The sequence below is a fragment of the Acinonyx jubatus genome, chromosome A1 (assembly GCF_027475565.1).
Source record: "Acinonyx jubatus isolate Ajub_Pintada_27869175 chromosome A1, VMU_Ajub_asm_v1.0, whole genome shotgun sequence".
Classification (NCBI taxonomy): domain Eukaryota; kingdom Metazoa; phylum Chordata; class Mammalia; order Carnivora; family Felidae; genus Acinonyx; species Acinonyx jubatus.
In genome coordinates, this window is record NC_069380.1 from 7,526,441 (window position 1) to 7,542,627 (window position 16,187).

General features: G+C 46.5%; 1 protein-coding gene across 1 annotated transcript in view; it reads right to left on the reverse strand.

Annotated features, from left to right (window-relative positions):
- The window catches only part of FLT3 (fms related receptor tyrosine kinase 3), a 76,206-nt gene that overhangs the window by 12,250 nt on the left and 47,769 nt on the right, over nucleotides 1-16,187 (reverse strand). Inside the window, exons 10-20 of the mRNA XM_053211764.1 lie at nucleotides 15,165-15,268; nucleotides 14,325-14,436; nucleotides 13,878-14,056; nucleotides 12,205-12,311; nucleotides 11,986-12,118; nucleotides 11,793-11,897; nucleotides 8,649-8,759; nucleotides 7,222-7,375; nucleotides 5,062-5,144; nucleotides 4,286-4,413; nucleotides 621-743 (exon numbers count right to left, since the gene is read on the reverse strand). Coding sequence (XP_053067739.1) covers nucleotides 621-743; nucleotides 4,286-4,413; nucleotides 5,062-5,144; nucleotides 7,222-7,375; nucleotides 8,649-8,759; nucleotides 11,793-11,897; nucleotides 11,986-12,118; nucleotides 12,205-12,311; nucleotides 13,878-14,056; nucleotides 14,325-14,436; nucleotides 15,165-15,268 — 1,339 coding nt within the window. The remainder of the gene's footprint in view (nucleotides 1-620; nucleotides 744-4,285; nucleotides 4,414-5,061; nucleotides 5,145-7,221; nucleotides 7,376-8,648; nucleotides 8,760-11,792; nucleotides 11,898-11,985; nucleotides 12,119-12,204; nucleotides 12,312-13,877; nucleotides 14,057-14,324; nucleotides 14,437-15,164; nucleotides 15,269-16,187) is intronic.

Consider the following 16,187-nt stretch of genomic DNA (forward strand, 5'->3'; position numbering starts at 1 on the left):
CTGCACATTCTCTCTCTAAAATAAAAAAAATAAAATAAAAAACCCACATCTATCCTTAGGGATTTTTAAATTTTTTAATTAATTAATTAATTATTAATTAATTATTTTTTTAAATTTTTTATATTCAGTCATGTTTTAGGTCTCCCTGTGTGGCAGTCATAAGATGCTAAACATTCACTAGCTGACATTTACGTTCAATGTTGTGCCTTTAAAGATTTTGCATTTAACACTTAATTTGTATGTCGTACTTAAAAAAAAACGTTTTATGGTAGCTATTGCCAAATCCCGCGATTGGAAACAGGACTCCAGTCACTTTACAGCTCCGGGAACTGTAGGCTCAGGTAACGGGTTTTGTTTAAAGTGTGGCTTGTGCTCCAAGGTACCCTACCTGATCTGCTGTGACAGAGGTGATGCTCCTTTACTCGGCTTTTATTACAACTGGGATATTCCCTGAAGCTACAGAAAAAGCTGTCAAGCCTAAGAAAGCTAACTGCCGTGAGCAAGTGTTCGGACGTGGCCGTGACTCAAACAACGCACCACAGTGAGTGCGGCTGTCTACCGTAACAACGACAAAACACACAGTGATGGCATAAAAAACATGTACGAAGTAGCAGCCTCACATTGCCCCGGATAACGTAGTTGGAGTCACTCATGATATCTCGAGCCAGTCCAAAGTCACAGATCTTCACCACTTTCCCGTGGGTCACGAGCACGTTCCTGGCTGCCAGGTCTCTGTGAACACACTATAAAGAATGAAATTGGAGTGTTATTTACTGTGATGTAGATGATCACAGAGTGCAAGCTTTCTTCCAGGTTCAGGGTCAGCGGGAGTTACAGATGACGGGAACGTGGGGTTCACCCGAGTGTCTTCTCTTTCCTGGGCCACGAGCGGTCATCACGCTTGCTTCGTGGCACTGACTGAACACGGACGGCCCAGGTCTCCGGTTATTGTGGATGCGGTCATCCGCGCTGCTTATGGAACGTTCCTAGAGGTCAAGGGGCTGGGTTCTTAGGAGAGCAAGGCTGGCTGTGGGTTGTGTCTTGCTATAAACAAAAGACAGTAACAGTGCCCGCTGTTGAGCTCCGGAGGGGATTTTCAGAGAGTGACTTCCAGCACTCTTACTGCGGGGCGGAGAAAACGACCTCTTTCCTGACCGGTGCTCTCGGCAGCGAGAGTACTGGCAAAGAAAATAGTTGGAAGATGTGAAAACAATAAGTTTGGGAAGGAGGACTGAAGTGCAGTGGGGAGCCCCTGCGTTGAGAGATGACAAGACAGGAACCCGAGTGGTCCGGCAAGAGAATTAACTCTAAGAAAGAAGGTATTCAAAGGAACAGGGCACTAAGGAGTAAAGGGCCAAAGGGGTTCTCTCTTCAACCTTGAATAAATAAAAGCAAAAACCCAACAGACTCAAATCCCTCTAGCTCTCTTTCCTCCCTAGCCGGTGTTCTGAGAGCGCGGTCCTTTGCGCCCATGTCACTACCAGGCCCCTGCAACCTGCCTTCCTCTTCCCCAACGCCTGCCAACTGCTTTGGCCGAGCCCTGCGGTGCACAGCCCAGCCCAGCAGAGCTCTGCGCTGACTGGTCCTGTTCGGCAGCCCCTCCTTCTTCACGACCTTCCTTCTGTGAATCTGGCCTGTTCACTGGCCCCTGGAGGAACCTGTTTCTTCCCACGGCCCCATGCAAGCCTGCTCTCATTCCCCAGCGCTGCCCCCTCTCGTTCCACATCCCCCCACCCCCCAGCCGCTTCGTCCAAACCTAGGGAGGCAACCGCCATCACCCAAACCTCAATTTCCAACCCAAACATTTCTCTTTTTTTTCTTTATTTTTTTTTAACGTTTATTCATTATTGAGACAGAGACAGAGACAGAGAATGAGCAGGGGAGGGGCAGAGAGAGGGGGAGACACAGAATCCGAAGCAGGCTCCAGGTTCTGAGCTGTCAGCATAGAGCCCGACGCGGGGCTCGAACTCACACACTGTGAGATCATGACCGGAGCCGAAGTTGGACGCCCAACTGATTGAGCCACCCAGGCGCCCCCCCAAACATTTCTCTTGAGCTTCAGATAGGGATAGGCAAAAATCTACTGGGTTAGGACCCTACTTTGCTGCCCAAGAGACCTCACTATGCCACACATTTAACTCATGACCTTTCTCAGTGGACTTCCTCCTGATTTCATGTTCCCTGCCCAATCCCATGTTCCCTGCTGGTTTTCCTTTGCCTCAAACATCTCCTCTAGCCCAAGCCTGGGCTCCTTCCACAAGCTTTTCCTGCACCGCCTCCCCTCCCCCCGGGTCTGACCTGCCTGTGCCTCGCCTGGGTCCCCAGGACTTACTGGAACGTGAATATTTACCACACTCCAGTGTCATCTTTGATTTGCACGTTTGCTTGTCTCTTTCTCCCCTGTCAGTGATAAGAGCTGACTCTATTTCAGCACCTAGCACGGTGCCCCAGGGCTCAAGTAACGTTTGATGGGGTCACGGAACCTACGGGGAAACTGAGGAGCAACCAGAGACGGAGAGAGAAAGGACGGACCGATGCAGAGGAGAGGGCCTGAAGTGAAAACAATGGGACAGGGTCTAAGAAAGTGGATAGTCCTCAGAAAATTCTTATTATAACAAGCCCAGAGGGGGAAAAAAGCAGTGCCCCTTGACCTCCAGTTGTGAGAAGTTTGAGTTACTTAAGGACAGGCAATCAAGCTAGATGCCCTCCAAGGTCCACAAAGACACTCACGGAAGCCCTACTGTGGCCGCGTAGGTGAACTACAGATAAAGCAACTATCCGTACACTTGAGACAAGAGGAGTCCAACAGCCAATAGGGGAGATGAAGAGAAGAACGGGCCTCAGAGAGGAGGGGTGGGAAAATATTACAAGATGGGATTTTTTTTTTTTAAACTATCGAGCAAGGATGCCCACATTTGGAAAAGACGAGCCAAGAAGGTCACGTGCCCTTTCAATACGCATGAGGAAAACAAAACAAAACCCCTGAGCGTCTAACTGGAGTTGCGTTAAACATACAGATTAACTTGGACAGAACTGACGTTTCTGGTAAACGCAGAGTCTCTCCTACATGAACCCGGTGAAGCTCATTCAGGTCTTCCTCCTGCCATTGAATAATGTCTCACGGGCTTATTCACGGGGATCTTGCAGATTTCTGGTTCTGTTTATCTCAAGATGCTTCATAGGTTTGGTTACTATTATGAAGATCACTTTTTCCTGTTTTCAAAGTTGTAGATTTATTTCACGTTAATCTTTTTAAAACTGAGATAGACTCGACCTATAACATCATATTATGGCAAGTGCTTTTTTGAAACATAATTTATTGTCAAGTTGTCTAACATACAGTATGTAAACTGTGCTCTTGGTTTTTGGGGTAGGTTCCCGTGGTTCGTCGCTTACGTACGAGCGCCCTCCTCAGTGCCCATCACCCACTTTCCCCTCTTCCCCACAGCCCCAGAAAGTAATTTTTTTAAAGAAAAAACTACAGGTGAAAGCCTTCTCTCCAAATTCAGGGCGAGAGGAGGGATGTGGAGGAGAGAGGGAGAAAGAGAATGAAAATTCAAAGGGAAAAGAGGAGGGAAGAGTTTGGGAAATAGAGAGAAGGTAAGGTGGCCTTCGGCAGAGACGAAGGACAAGACGGCAAGGACAGAAAGGAGCCAGAGGAATGGCTTTCATCTGCTTACAGGCAGGAGACATTTGAAATGTCAGAGAACAGGACTGAAAGCCGGTTACAGAAAGAATGCAAAGTAGAGATAGAAACCGTGGTTTGTGACAGGATCCACGGCCTGGATCTGGGATTAGTGGCAGAGGAAGCCGGGAGGGCCCAGGAATGGTGCTGGCCTGCAGCAGGGCACTGCAGAGAAGGCAAAGGCGGAGGTGGGCAGAGTGGGGGATGGGCTGGCCCCACAAGCACGGTGCATGGTATTTGAGCCTCCATTTACCCAGGGCCAAATGCCTGAACAACCTGAACGGACCGTCCAAGGAAGGACTGACTCTGTACACCTCGCTTTGACCGCCTATCTGGAAGTTTCAGGGGACTTTGGACAGCCTGGGAGGGCTGCGGTAACCATTATCTAATAAGGGATCCCGGGGCCTTCATAACTGTAATTCGTCAAGAGCTGGTGGGAAGAAGCATCTAGGCGGCTCCAACAGTGAAGGGTGTGGTGGTTGGGGGTGGGGAGGGGCGAGACTTTAAGGGATACAAGTTAAAACAAACCAGAAAAGGGAAAGCACATCTCATTTCCCAGATTATCTTGCTGTGTTAGTTTCTTCTTCACAAGGCGCTTACCGACTTAAATTCCAGAAATTCCATTCCCTTGGCAACTTGATAGGCAAAGCAGAGAAGATCTTCAAATGTCAGCACGTTCAAGTCCTCTTCTTCTTCCAGCCTCTTTTGGTTTTCATATTCGATTTCATCTGTAAGACAGAACGGGTCCTCATGTTTTCCAGAGTCTATGAAGTTGTCCCAGTAAAGCTCCACGGGCAGTTATTAGAGTCACAGTGAGCTGGGGCACCCAGACTGCAGAAAGAAGCTATCACCGCACGTCTCTGGTGGCGTTGGGGCTAACCCATCTATGCCAGAAGCTGTGCCTCATTTTACTGTTGTTCCATTTAATCCTTCTGCTGGTCCTATGAGAAAAGTATTATTGGGCCTACTTGACAGATGACAAAGTTGTGGCTCAGATGGTGACATAATTCATCCAGTCTTCCACCCAGGAAGTGAAGGAACCCCAAGGTCAACCCAACTTCTGTCTGATTCCAGAAGTCATCATTTTTCCACTTACCAGTACTCGGTGGCCCTAATAAATGTATGACTTTAAAAAGAACCACCTGACCAAATAAGACAGCCCTCAGTGTTTATTAGCCGCACACTGACGTAAAATGCACAATATACGAACCATTGGCTTTTCACCACCTTTAGAGCAAATATGCATTAATAAAGCCTACAAATGACATTAGCAAAGAAAATCGTGTTTCGCGTTTACAAACTTTTAAAAAAATAGCTAACAGAATTCCTGTATCCGTTTCTGTTGTAAGGTGCTACTAATTAGAATAAAATATTACCTTCAGATTGAAATGAGTTCCCGTTGAACCCTGAGATGTGATCCAAGTCCTGGCGTATCTGAACTTCTCTTGAACCAGGCATGCTATTAAAAAAAATTATTTCGTTATTTATGTTCTTCTTCTGAGTAGACATTATATTTAAAAAAATTACAATTCATCAAAGAAATGAATTCCAGTTATAAATGGGCTTTTAAACAAAAAGCACAGCATCCATTGGTCCATTTTTCACGCATGTGGGCATTAAAAACACGTGTGGAATTAATTGGGCTTGCCAAGTCTCACTAGGAGAGGGGTGATCCCCACTCTCTGTATAACGTCCTTACAGTTCAAAGAGGACCTCATTCCGTCCTTGCCACAACGCGACAAGCTGGGTGTGAGAGTCACATTTCACAAAAGACTTGGTGAGATAAATGTGATTTGCTGAAATCACGAAGCTAACAAAACGTACAATTAGGACTCAGGCCTCTTCTGTTTCTAAAAGCTCACTTTCCCTGGGGTGCCTGGGTGGCTCAGTCGGTTGAGCGTCCGACTTCAGCTCAGGTCATGATCTCACGGTTCGTGGGTTCCAGCCCCACGCCGGGCTCTGTGCTGACAGCTCGGAGCCTGGAGCCTGCTTTGGAGTCTGTGTCTCCTTCTCTCTCTGCCCCTCCCCTGCTCATGCTTTGTCTCACTCTGTTTCTCAAAAATAAATAAGTGTAAAAAAAAAATTTTAAAGCTCACTTTCCTTACAAAAACTCATGTAATATGGATTTTCCATAAAGACTTCTAAGTGTTTTACCATCCTTCTGTCCTCAAGCTGGTCTTTGTAAATAAAGCTCATTTCCCTTTCCCGTGAAATTAATAAATAGTAACATCGATAATCTCTTTTATGGTTATAATGTAAAATTCTTCACTGAGGAATTCTGTGCACATTGTATACAAGGATGCCATTTATTCCCGCGTACAATTTCACCCCAATTTACAATTTCCCTATCTTTGGAAAATGGCATCCTTTCAGACCACAAATACCCCTAAATTGCTTCAGTGGATTTAATATCCCAGTGACCAGAATGAATCAAAGGCCCTGTTGAGCAGGATTGTTGTTACTAACCATGGAGTGCTGATCACACACATCCGACTCATTAAGAGACTCTATTCTAGAATACAGATGACATTATAGAATTTTCTCAGTTTTCGAATATGAACTGAGAAACAAGTGTGGAAGACAAGATTGGGATGATGGGTATCAATCGGTTAAGGGCAAGCGCACAAAGACGCCCCTGGGGATCTCCATGGGGCCTCCCGACTTTAAGATGCTAGGTCTCCGTCTCAGACCTTAGAAGGCCAAAGGCGTGCACTGAAAGCTACACACTTAGAAATCAAGGCTGGAATCTCAAACGCACCCTCCAAAAGTCGCGCAGTAAAGACAAAAGTCTCTGATGATTGTGCCTTTAGAATAAGGGAGATTCCGCATATGGCAAGGAAACGGGAATGCACTGTGGATTGAGGAATCATTCTATGAAGAACGCCTCAGAGAAAGGTGTTACACGATGTTCAAGTAATTGGCAAGAAATTCCCAAGGATGAGGACCAAAGGATCACCAAACTCCTATAGCCCTCGTTTATACACACTACAACAAGAAATCTCAACAGGTTCCGCATGGATGGCAGAATATACAACGGGGGGCACAGGGACAAATGTTACCGCTTCTTCATTTTGCCCCCATCACATTATGTCAATTGATCCGTTCTAATTTTTGAAAATCCAATTTTTGAGTTCAGAGCAAAAGGCCCAAGACCTGAACTACTCTCAATGAGTACGTGGAGGGCTTTGGAAAAAGCATTCATTCTTTCAACTGGGATCTACGTGTCATCCAGCAGAGCTGAAAGACAGAATAATGCACTCTTCCCAAAACTGAGCCTGGGTCCAGGGGTGTGATTCCGGCACAGGTGGACGGAGACAGCTACAGTCCCTGCACCACGGGAAAGTGAAAGGTCTCATTGTTCCAATCAGCAGAGAAAACTATAGTGAAGATAAGTGGCTTTTCTAGATCTTAGAACCCACAGTGCACACAATGCCGGACTACGGCCTTCAGAGACTGGCCAGTGGGGGGTGTTTAACCATCATATTTTGTCTGTGTTCTACGACATATAATTGTGAAACCTTGACCCCGTCTCTTACCTGGAATTTGGGTATGATTGGAAAGCGGGGTAAAAACTGAAATTGTGCTCCTTGAAAATCTCCGTCCACGTCCTGTGAAATTTTTCTCTCTTATTTCTTAGGTAGTTGAGAAGATCACCATAGCAACAGTATTCAAAAATCAAGTAAACTGGTCCTGAAATAGTGAGAGTTTTCATTACAGGCATACAAATACCAAATAACTTTTTCAGATGTCTGTGTGGCAGACAACATAATCTAAGAGAGCCTACTTCTCCCCTGACTTTGGGAGAGTTCAGCTTTGCGCTTATCTCTTCTTCTTTTTTTTTTTAAGTTTTTTTTTTTTTTTTTAAAGTAATCTCTATACCCAACGTGGGACTCGAACTCACAACCCCGAGATCAAGTCGCACTTGATCGGCTCCACCGACTGAGCCAGCCAGCACCCCTGAGCTTATCTCTTCCTGTACAATTCAATTCCAGCTTTTTGCTCTAACTCCTTTGGAACGCGGTATCGTCTTGCTTTCTGTGTGGGTGCTAGTTGCACCTGTTGCCTCGTCAATAACTACCGGCCACTTGGATTCTCCAGTTTGCAACTGGGAATAATAGGCCAGCTGCACTGTGAGCACTTGGCAAATATATGCTGATTTGCCATTTGCCGAGGAGGGAGAAATACATCACAAGCATCCTCTCGGATCCATTTTCTCTGTTTCCCATTTTTTGGTCCCAGTCCCAGAAGGAAGGGTGCTTGAGCACATCCTTCAGGCATTTCTTTTCTTTTTTTAATGCTTATTTATTTAGAGACAGAGAGAGAGAGACAGAGAGAGAAAGCGTGTACAGGGGAGGGGCGGAGAGAAAGGGAGAGAGAGAATCCCAAGCAGGCTCCACGCTCAGTGTGGAGCCCGATGCGGGGCTCGATCCCACGAACCGTGAGATCGTGGCCTGAGCCAAAATCGAGAGTTGGACACTTACCCGACGGAGCCACGCACGTGCCTCCCCGTCCTTCGGGTATTTCTAAGCAGGAGTGAATCAGAGCGCATGCTCCGTTGAATTCTGGGAAAACGAAGTCTGAAAGCCTGCCTTAGCTGTGCTTTATTTGAAGCCGCCCAAACAGGGCAGTGGCCAGGCTCTGCGGCCATTCTCGCCACTGCGTTTAGGCCAGTTTCACGGCCGGGGGGAGAAGCTCCATCTGAGCAAGTAGAATGAGATACCACAAAGTGTACCCGCAGTGCTGTTGCTGTTTTCGAATAGGTGAAAATTATGTGGCGTCTCCCCGTACAGAGAGGCCTTCTCTATACTGACCTGTCTGATTTCAGAGGGTTCAACGTCTAATTCCACTTGGGTTTGGGGACCCACACTGTGACTGAGGAAAGAGGAGAAAATGGGAACAGGTGTCCTCTGGGTCTTCAAGCTGAAATATTTTTGATGAGATGTTTTTAGTAGGAACTGATTACCTGACAGTGTGCAGGCCCCCAGCAGATTTACGATATTCTCATGGTTTCCCAGGTGACTCATCATTTTGAGTTCGGACATGAGAGCCTCTCTTTCGGAACTGTCTGCTTTTTCTGTCAACGGAAAAGCGTACAAAATGTAAGGCTAAAGAAAAGTAGGTATTTTAGGTCATTTAATAAACGAAAACTTTCTCCAGTTCGAATTTGCATGAAAAATCATAATGCGTAAAACGGTCCGCGATTGTTAAGTAATAAGAGCTTGTGTTGAAGACAGAGTTTCAAAGATTGCGGTATAAAAGTTGAGCCTAATAATGAGCGTTTCCCCTGGACGTTCCTCTACCCACCAAAAATAGAAATCTTTCTAGTGAACCCTCAAAAAACCGAAATACAACAAAACAAAATACATGAAAAAGTTCGGAAGTATGCTGAAGGGAGAAACGTAACTTTTTTTCATTGTTTTGACTCTTGGATTTGTTGGGCATGGAGAGACAGGACAGGAATGTCGGCAAGGGTGGCTGGCTCCAGTTCACGGTCCTCAGGTCTAAAACCTCGTATGTGTCAACAGGTCCAATGGTGAGAAGGTCAAAGAGACCAGTTCCCACTAACCAAGTTCTCGAGAGACTCGTTAACTGATCATGAGAGCTACCAAAAAGGCTAGAATGCATCCATTGGACAATGCATTCTCCCCCCTGGAGATAAGTCTAGATAGCTCGGCAAATTATCCTCATAATCTTGCTTAGAAGCATAGCGTAAGGGTAGTTACTGATAAACTCCCAGGTCTCACGTCAATGAGACTGATGTGCCCAGGTTGGTTGGGGCACCCCTGCCCGGGAGGGTGCTGGAGCCCTAGAAGCAGGGGCAGGGTCTTTGGACTTCCCTCTCCAGGTATCAGGCACCAGGCACCCACTCCACTGGTAATACCTTCTTTCCTATAGACGCGGTAACTTTTCTTTACATTCAGTGAAGAGTTGACTAGGTATTTCCAGGTGTCATTGCTTTGTCTTGGGAGACATCCTAGCCTGTACGGTAGCTTTTCCAGAGCACTGATGCCATCCATTTTGCTTTAGTGAGCTGTCGGGGTTCTCTCACTGGGAGTGGGAGTGAGATTCTCCACTGTGAGCACTGGGATCCCCTAGTACCTTGTGTCTTCTGCTTCGTGTTTTATAGGGATCTGTAGCTTTCAAATCCCCATGGCTTGCCCGTCACGACCAAAATAACATCTTTTATGGCGTGCTTAACTTTGCCAGAGCACTTTCATACCCCGTGACCTGACTTTCATTCATTCTTATCCATTCATTCACTCCTTCACCCCTTCAACAAGTATTTATTGAACGCCTGCTGTATATGAGGCGATGTGCCAAGCGATGGGGGAAGGAATGATAGCCAACAGACACAGCCCCTGTCTTCTTGGAGTTTAGAGTCTCCTGAAAAAGGGAGACGAGTAAATAAACAATTACAACCCAGTGCGGTAAATGCAAAGTGGCAAATGAATAGAAGGGGGCTGTGGGGTCACACGAGAGGGACGCCTAACCTAGCCTTGGAGGGGGGTGGAAGGGGACCCCGAATGCCTGAGGTAAGATAAGAGATAACCAGGCGAATTCACAGTGGGAAGGGAGGGAGAACATTCCACACTGAAGTAACAGAACGGGCAAAGATCCAACTAAAAGAAAACACAGCAGAACAGATACAACCCTGGCCCTCACGCGCCTTACGGACCAATGTGGCAGATGAGACATTAATGGAGTAATTAAGCAAATATGTCATCCCCACTGTGATACATTGCATGAGGAAGAAGGCCTACGGAGAGCTAACTTACAGCAAGGAACTTGATCTCTGTGGTGTCAGAGAAGGCTTCTCTGAGGAAGTGATATTTCTGCTGAGATCTAAAGGAGGAGTGGGAGAGAACCACGTGAAAGGGGAAGGGTGGGCAGAGGGATCAGCCTGCACATAGGCCCTGGGATGGGAGGGAGCACGGTGCTCTGGAGGAACCGAAAGCAGGCAGCCTCCCAGTGAGCGTGAGGTGGGGAGGGTGAGGTGGGGAGGAGGGCAGCCAGACGCTGCAGGGCTGTGGAGACTCCTTCGGGAGTAATCCGAAGCACCGGGAAGTGCTAAGTGGGGAAACCGGTCTGCTTTGCATTCCATAACCGGCACTTGGGCCTCAACACTGAGAATCCAGAAGGAGCCCCTAGGGCCTGCCTGGAGGGCCGCTGCAGCCATTCTGAAGAGAGAGGTTTGGTCCGGGGTGGTAGGGAGGTGAGAAGAGGGTGGGTTCAAGGGACACGGGGCAGGATACCAGGCAGGGACAGCCTGTGGGGTGCTAGAACGGACCCGGTTTCAAGGATGCGGCCTCGGTTTCCGGTTTGCCCAACTGTGGGGAAGTCATCGGCCAGTCGTTGGCCCTCGGCACCGATCACTGAGCGGGAGCGTTGATGGAGGGCCACGGTTGGAGGAGTTCAGTTAGAATTAGAGAACCTTTTGAGGTGCTCAGGCATTTGGACATGACCTGAGGCTCAGAAGGGAGAGCAACTGTGAGAACCCTTGGTACCTAGACTAGAGCCATGGCGGGGGGGACACTGAGGTAGCCTGTAGTGAGCATGCACGGTGCAAAGGAAGGAGGCAAGCCTTCATCAACAGTTGGTGGAAGACGAGGAGCCAGCAAAGGACTGTGAGGCAGCCGGACTGGGAGGAGGAATGAGGCCCGTGAGACTTCGTTTGTTGGAGGTTGCTGATCGCGGCAGCAAAAGCCAACCAGAGGGCTCTTGCTGAGCCAAGGACGCTAGGGGGAGGGATGGCGGGGGAGCCACAAGTGGGAAGTGAGAATGCAGAGGGCTTCAGTTGGTTCTTCTGCCCAGAGTCTGTGTCACAATGTAAGAAACAACATCTGCCCGTGATAACAGTACCCCCTAATATTGAAGCTGGAAACACCTAACAAAGCCAGAAGAGGAAGAAGAGGTGGACTTTTGCATTCGTGACTTGGATTTTATACTCACGACTTGGTTGACACCAACCCCAGCCCAGTCCCCTCTTAGCCTTGAAAATGTGGCACGCGGTAACCGTAAAAATGCTGCCGACGAGGAGAAGAGGAGGCGGGAGACGATGCCTCCCATTTTTGCGCACCTTTGTGGGCACCGTTCCACCTTACTGTACCTTTCAGCATTTTGACTGCCACCTGGATTGAGACTCCCGTTTTACTAATTCCGTAAGCTGTCGCATTCATCACTTTTCCAAAAGCACCTGATCCCAGGACCTTCCCTGCAAGATAATGGTGGGCGAGGGCACGTTAGAGACTTTCCAACAGAACGGAAACGCTGTGGAAACATTTGGACCATTCGATTCTCACCAAATTCTAAGTTTTCTCTTGGAAACTCCCACTTGAGATCGTATTCATATTCTCTGAAGTCAACGTAGAAGTACTCATTATCCAAAGAGCCGGTCACCTGCACCATTTGCAGCTGGCTTTCGTACCTAAATTGCTTCAGAGATGAAAATAATGGGTCCATTAGCAACAGGCAGTTCCTCAGAAATAGGAAACGGGCTGGATTTTTACCTTCGCGTTTACCTTTTTGTACTTGTGACAGATGAGCATGGTTAGAACAGCGATGAAGGGAAGACAAAGCCCAAGGGTCGCATAGAACAAGATGTTGTCTTGGATGAAAGCGAAGGGCACTGAAAGGAAAGAGTATCACTGAGCAGTGAACTGGATAGAGTGGAAGCTCACTGGAGTTTCGCACATCCTGTTTGAGAAGCTATCCTTTGCAGTCCTTACAAGCACCTGACAAATACTCGCCTCCCCCACGGAAAATCGGGCAATGTTCCTGTAAAGGACAAGTCCCTGGAAAATTTTGAATGATTTCAATCCCATTCTTAAAGATCACGTACTAGGGTTATACCAACGACATCTATTTAAACCCACAGGATATTCAGGTCAGACATTAAAAGAAAGAAGTTAGGGGGCACCTGGGTGGCTCCATTGGTTAAGTATCTGACTCTTGGTTTCGGCTCAGATCGATCGCACAGTTAGCGAGACTGAGCGCCATCTCAGGCTCGGTGCTGACAGTGCAGAGCCTGCTTGGGATTCTCTCTCCCTCTCTCTCTGCCCCTTCCCCCCATCACGCATTCTCCCTCTTTCTCTCTCAAAATAAATGAATAAACTTTAAGAATAAAATAAAATAAGGGCGCCTGGGTGGCTCAGTCGGTTAGGCGTCTGACTTCAGCCCAGGTCATGATCTCGCGGTCTGTGAGTTCGAGCCCGGCATCGGGCTTTGTGCTGACAGCTCAGAGCCCGGAGCCTGCTTTGGATTCTGTGCCCCACCACCACCACCCCCACCCCTGCCCACCACCCCTCCTATACTCGTGCTCTGTCTCGCTCTGTCTCTCAAAAACAAATAAGTGTTTAAAAAATGTTTTTGAAGAATAATAAATAAAATAAAATAAAATAAAATAAAATAAAATAAAATAAAATAAAATAAAATAGAATAGAATAGAAGTTTGTGTTTTCTGTACGAAGGTATCATATGCATGGGAAGTTAGTTTTGGGATGCTGGTGATTTTAAACTATGTGTAGGCAGGCAGGTTTCAGACTTGCTTAGGTTGGAAGGGTTGTAAAAAACAAACTAGAAATTATAAAACAGCAGGCTAAAGGAACATAAAGAGATTCATCAAAAGAGAAAATGGGAGAGGGGCGCCTGGGTGGCGTAGTCGGTTAAGCGTCCGACTTCAGCCAGGTCATGATCTCGCGGTCCGTGAGTTCGAGCCCTGTGTCGGGCTCTGGGCTGATGGCTCAGAGCCTGGAGCCTGGAGCCTGTTTCCGATTCTGTGTCTCCCTCTCTCTCTGCCCCTCCCCTGTTCATACTCTGTCTCTCTCTGTCCCAAAAATAAATAAACGTTGAAAAAAAAAAACGAGAGAGAGAAAATGGGAGAGACCCCAAACCACTAAATTGGTTTCTCTCGAGTTGGATCTTTTGGTAGATGCTTCCTATCCTGGGGGTTTACGGTTCTACCTGCATCACTATAACTCATGAGTCACAATAACGTAAGGAGAAGTCCCTCTGCCCCTAAATTACAAAACAGCTTACGTTCAGTGGGGGATTCTTGCCTGACTCAAAAAAGACTTGTGTCACACCTGAACCTGTACGCTTTTGTAAAATTCCCCAAATAGAAGCCAACAACAGGGACTAACTTCTAGTGGGGAATTCCTGGAGGTGGTTCCTTACAGGAGCACCTGCTGTGTACCTGATGAGTTTAAAAGGATTGTTTCACAAGACGTGCCAAGGGAATTGTATGCACAGCACTTCACCAGGAATCCTTTTACGGCCTCACTCATGTTAAGAGTACTGCTTGATATCCATTGTCCAAACACTTTTCTGTTAGCCGTTTTATTCCAAATTCCTTCTGTGATTTCCTCTGTGCAGCTGAAAAGAAATGGCAGGGAAGTTAGACAGGCGGGGCCCAGCGTCAGATTGGAAGTTAGGGTTTGTCTAGTGAGCTTTAAGAGAGATTTCTTGGTTATGAGTTATCAGAGACAATCTGTGACCATTTAGAATTATAGCTGACTCAGAAGGTAAGCACTTTAAATACTGCATCACTTTTGAAATCGTATTCATGAGCAAGAGTCAATATGCCAGAGACAGTATGAGTTTTATGTTCTTCCAACATAAGAGATACCAATGTCCTCATTACTTGGGAGACTTGTCTGAACACTTCTTCCAGATCCAAGATGGTAATGGGTACCCATCAGAGGAGCAAGAAGCCTGACTTGCTGATGATCCCTCGACTACCACCTGAGGTTTCCCTGTAGAGAAGAACATGTAAAATCAGCCCACGTGGTATGGTACTTTCCAGAAATGGCCTCAGCGTTCGCTTCATCTAGGTTGCCCATCTACTCCAAGCAGTTTGTGCTTCTGGGAAGGTGTCTCCTACGCAGGATGACTCAAGACCTCTGGTTATTCCCTTTTTTGCCCCTTGTGTGGAACTTTCTGTACAGACAGCCCTACCACCCATGTGCAAAACACTACTTTTCCACTGCCAGGCCCCTCCTGTAGACGGCTGAGATGTGCTCATCTCTCTACCTCCAAGAATCAAAACGATTCTTAGCTTCAGGAGAGAAACATCTGTAAAAAGTCCAGTGAAATGTACTCGCATCTTTTCATAGGCCAAAGGAACAAATATTACTAAAACAAATAAATGTCAGGTAATAGGACTTTTAGCTGTTCCTTCACATGACCTTTCAAAGTACCAAAGTCAATAAGAGACCACAAGAAAGTACATTCAGAGAGGACATGGGAGAAGGTATCTTAGCCTCAAAGATGAACACAGAACAATTATCTATTTATCTATCTATCTATCTATCTATCTATCAACAAAGTCAGTAGATTTGAAATAAAATTTCACCATACTTCAGTATATAAAAATAGCTTATGGCATCCCTTCTAAGCCTTTACTTAGCTCTTTCTGGTCATAGTTAATACACAAGTAAGCAGTGATAAGATTAAAGTGAAATTTCTTGACAATTTAACTTACTTCTTATGTTCAGCGTGAACATTTTTGTGAATTCGGCGTCATCGTTTTCTGCATGAAATATGTATTCTCCTGGCTGGTGTTTATGGTTGCAAAACTTAGATATGCTGTTTGAAAAAGAATTAAAGATACACTTAGCCAGATTCTTACAGGAGATGCTGAAATGAATGTCGGCGTGCATGGAAGTCTTTCTAGAGACTCTCACTCCCTGAAGTCCCGTGGACAGGTGTCTGTATGCCAGGCCCTTGTTAATCTAAGTGTGGTGTGGTCCACAGCCAAGCAACATCAGCATTGGTATTATCTAGGAGCTTGTCTGAAATACAAAATTTTAAGTCCCACCCCAAACCTACTGAGAGTCTTCATTTTAAGATGATCTCCATGTGATTCATATGCACGTTAAGGGCTGAGAAGCCCTCGTCTAGGCTGGGGTTCCTAAGACAGACAAGAAGGTTCCTGCCCCCACTCTTCTATACATTCTGGACTAGTCTGACTTCCCAGAAATATGCAAGAACCTCTATAGGCAGAGGAGACCATAATCCCCCTGCTTCCTGAAAGGACGGCTCTCTGACATTGGCCCAAGGCAGGCCCTATAACCAACCCTTGACTCACGTAGCGATTAACAGTGATACAGGCTCAAATCCACTGAGTTTGTACAAAAATCTTTTGGTGGCTCAAGCATCTCTGCGGATTGCTCATCAGCCACTCAATACACTTAGACATGGAAAACCTGATTTTGGAGATTATCCAACATGCCTACCAGGTACATGGGGTGCTCAGTGTTGGACAGGGTAGGCGAGATAGGGATCAAGGAGCTTTTGAAAACGCCTTCGTGCATTGTAGAGATGGAAAACAAATCCCTTAAAACAGAATAAGATAATCTAAGGATTGTTCAGAAGCTATTTAATTAGGCTACCTCTCTCTCTATATAGCCAACTTAAAGAAAAAAAGGGGGGAAAGACCACATACGGACAGGATAGAAGTGTTAACAGGGGAACACAGGGTGTGGAAACCAGACTTAAACTAGCA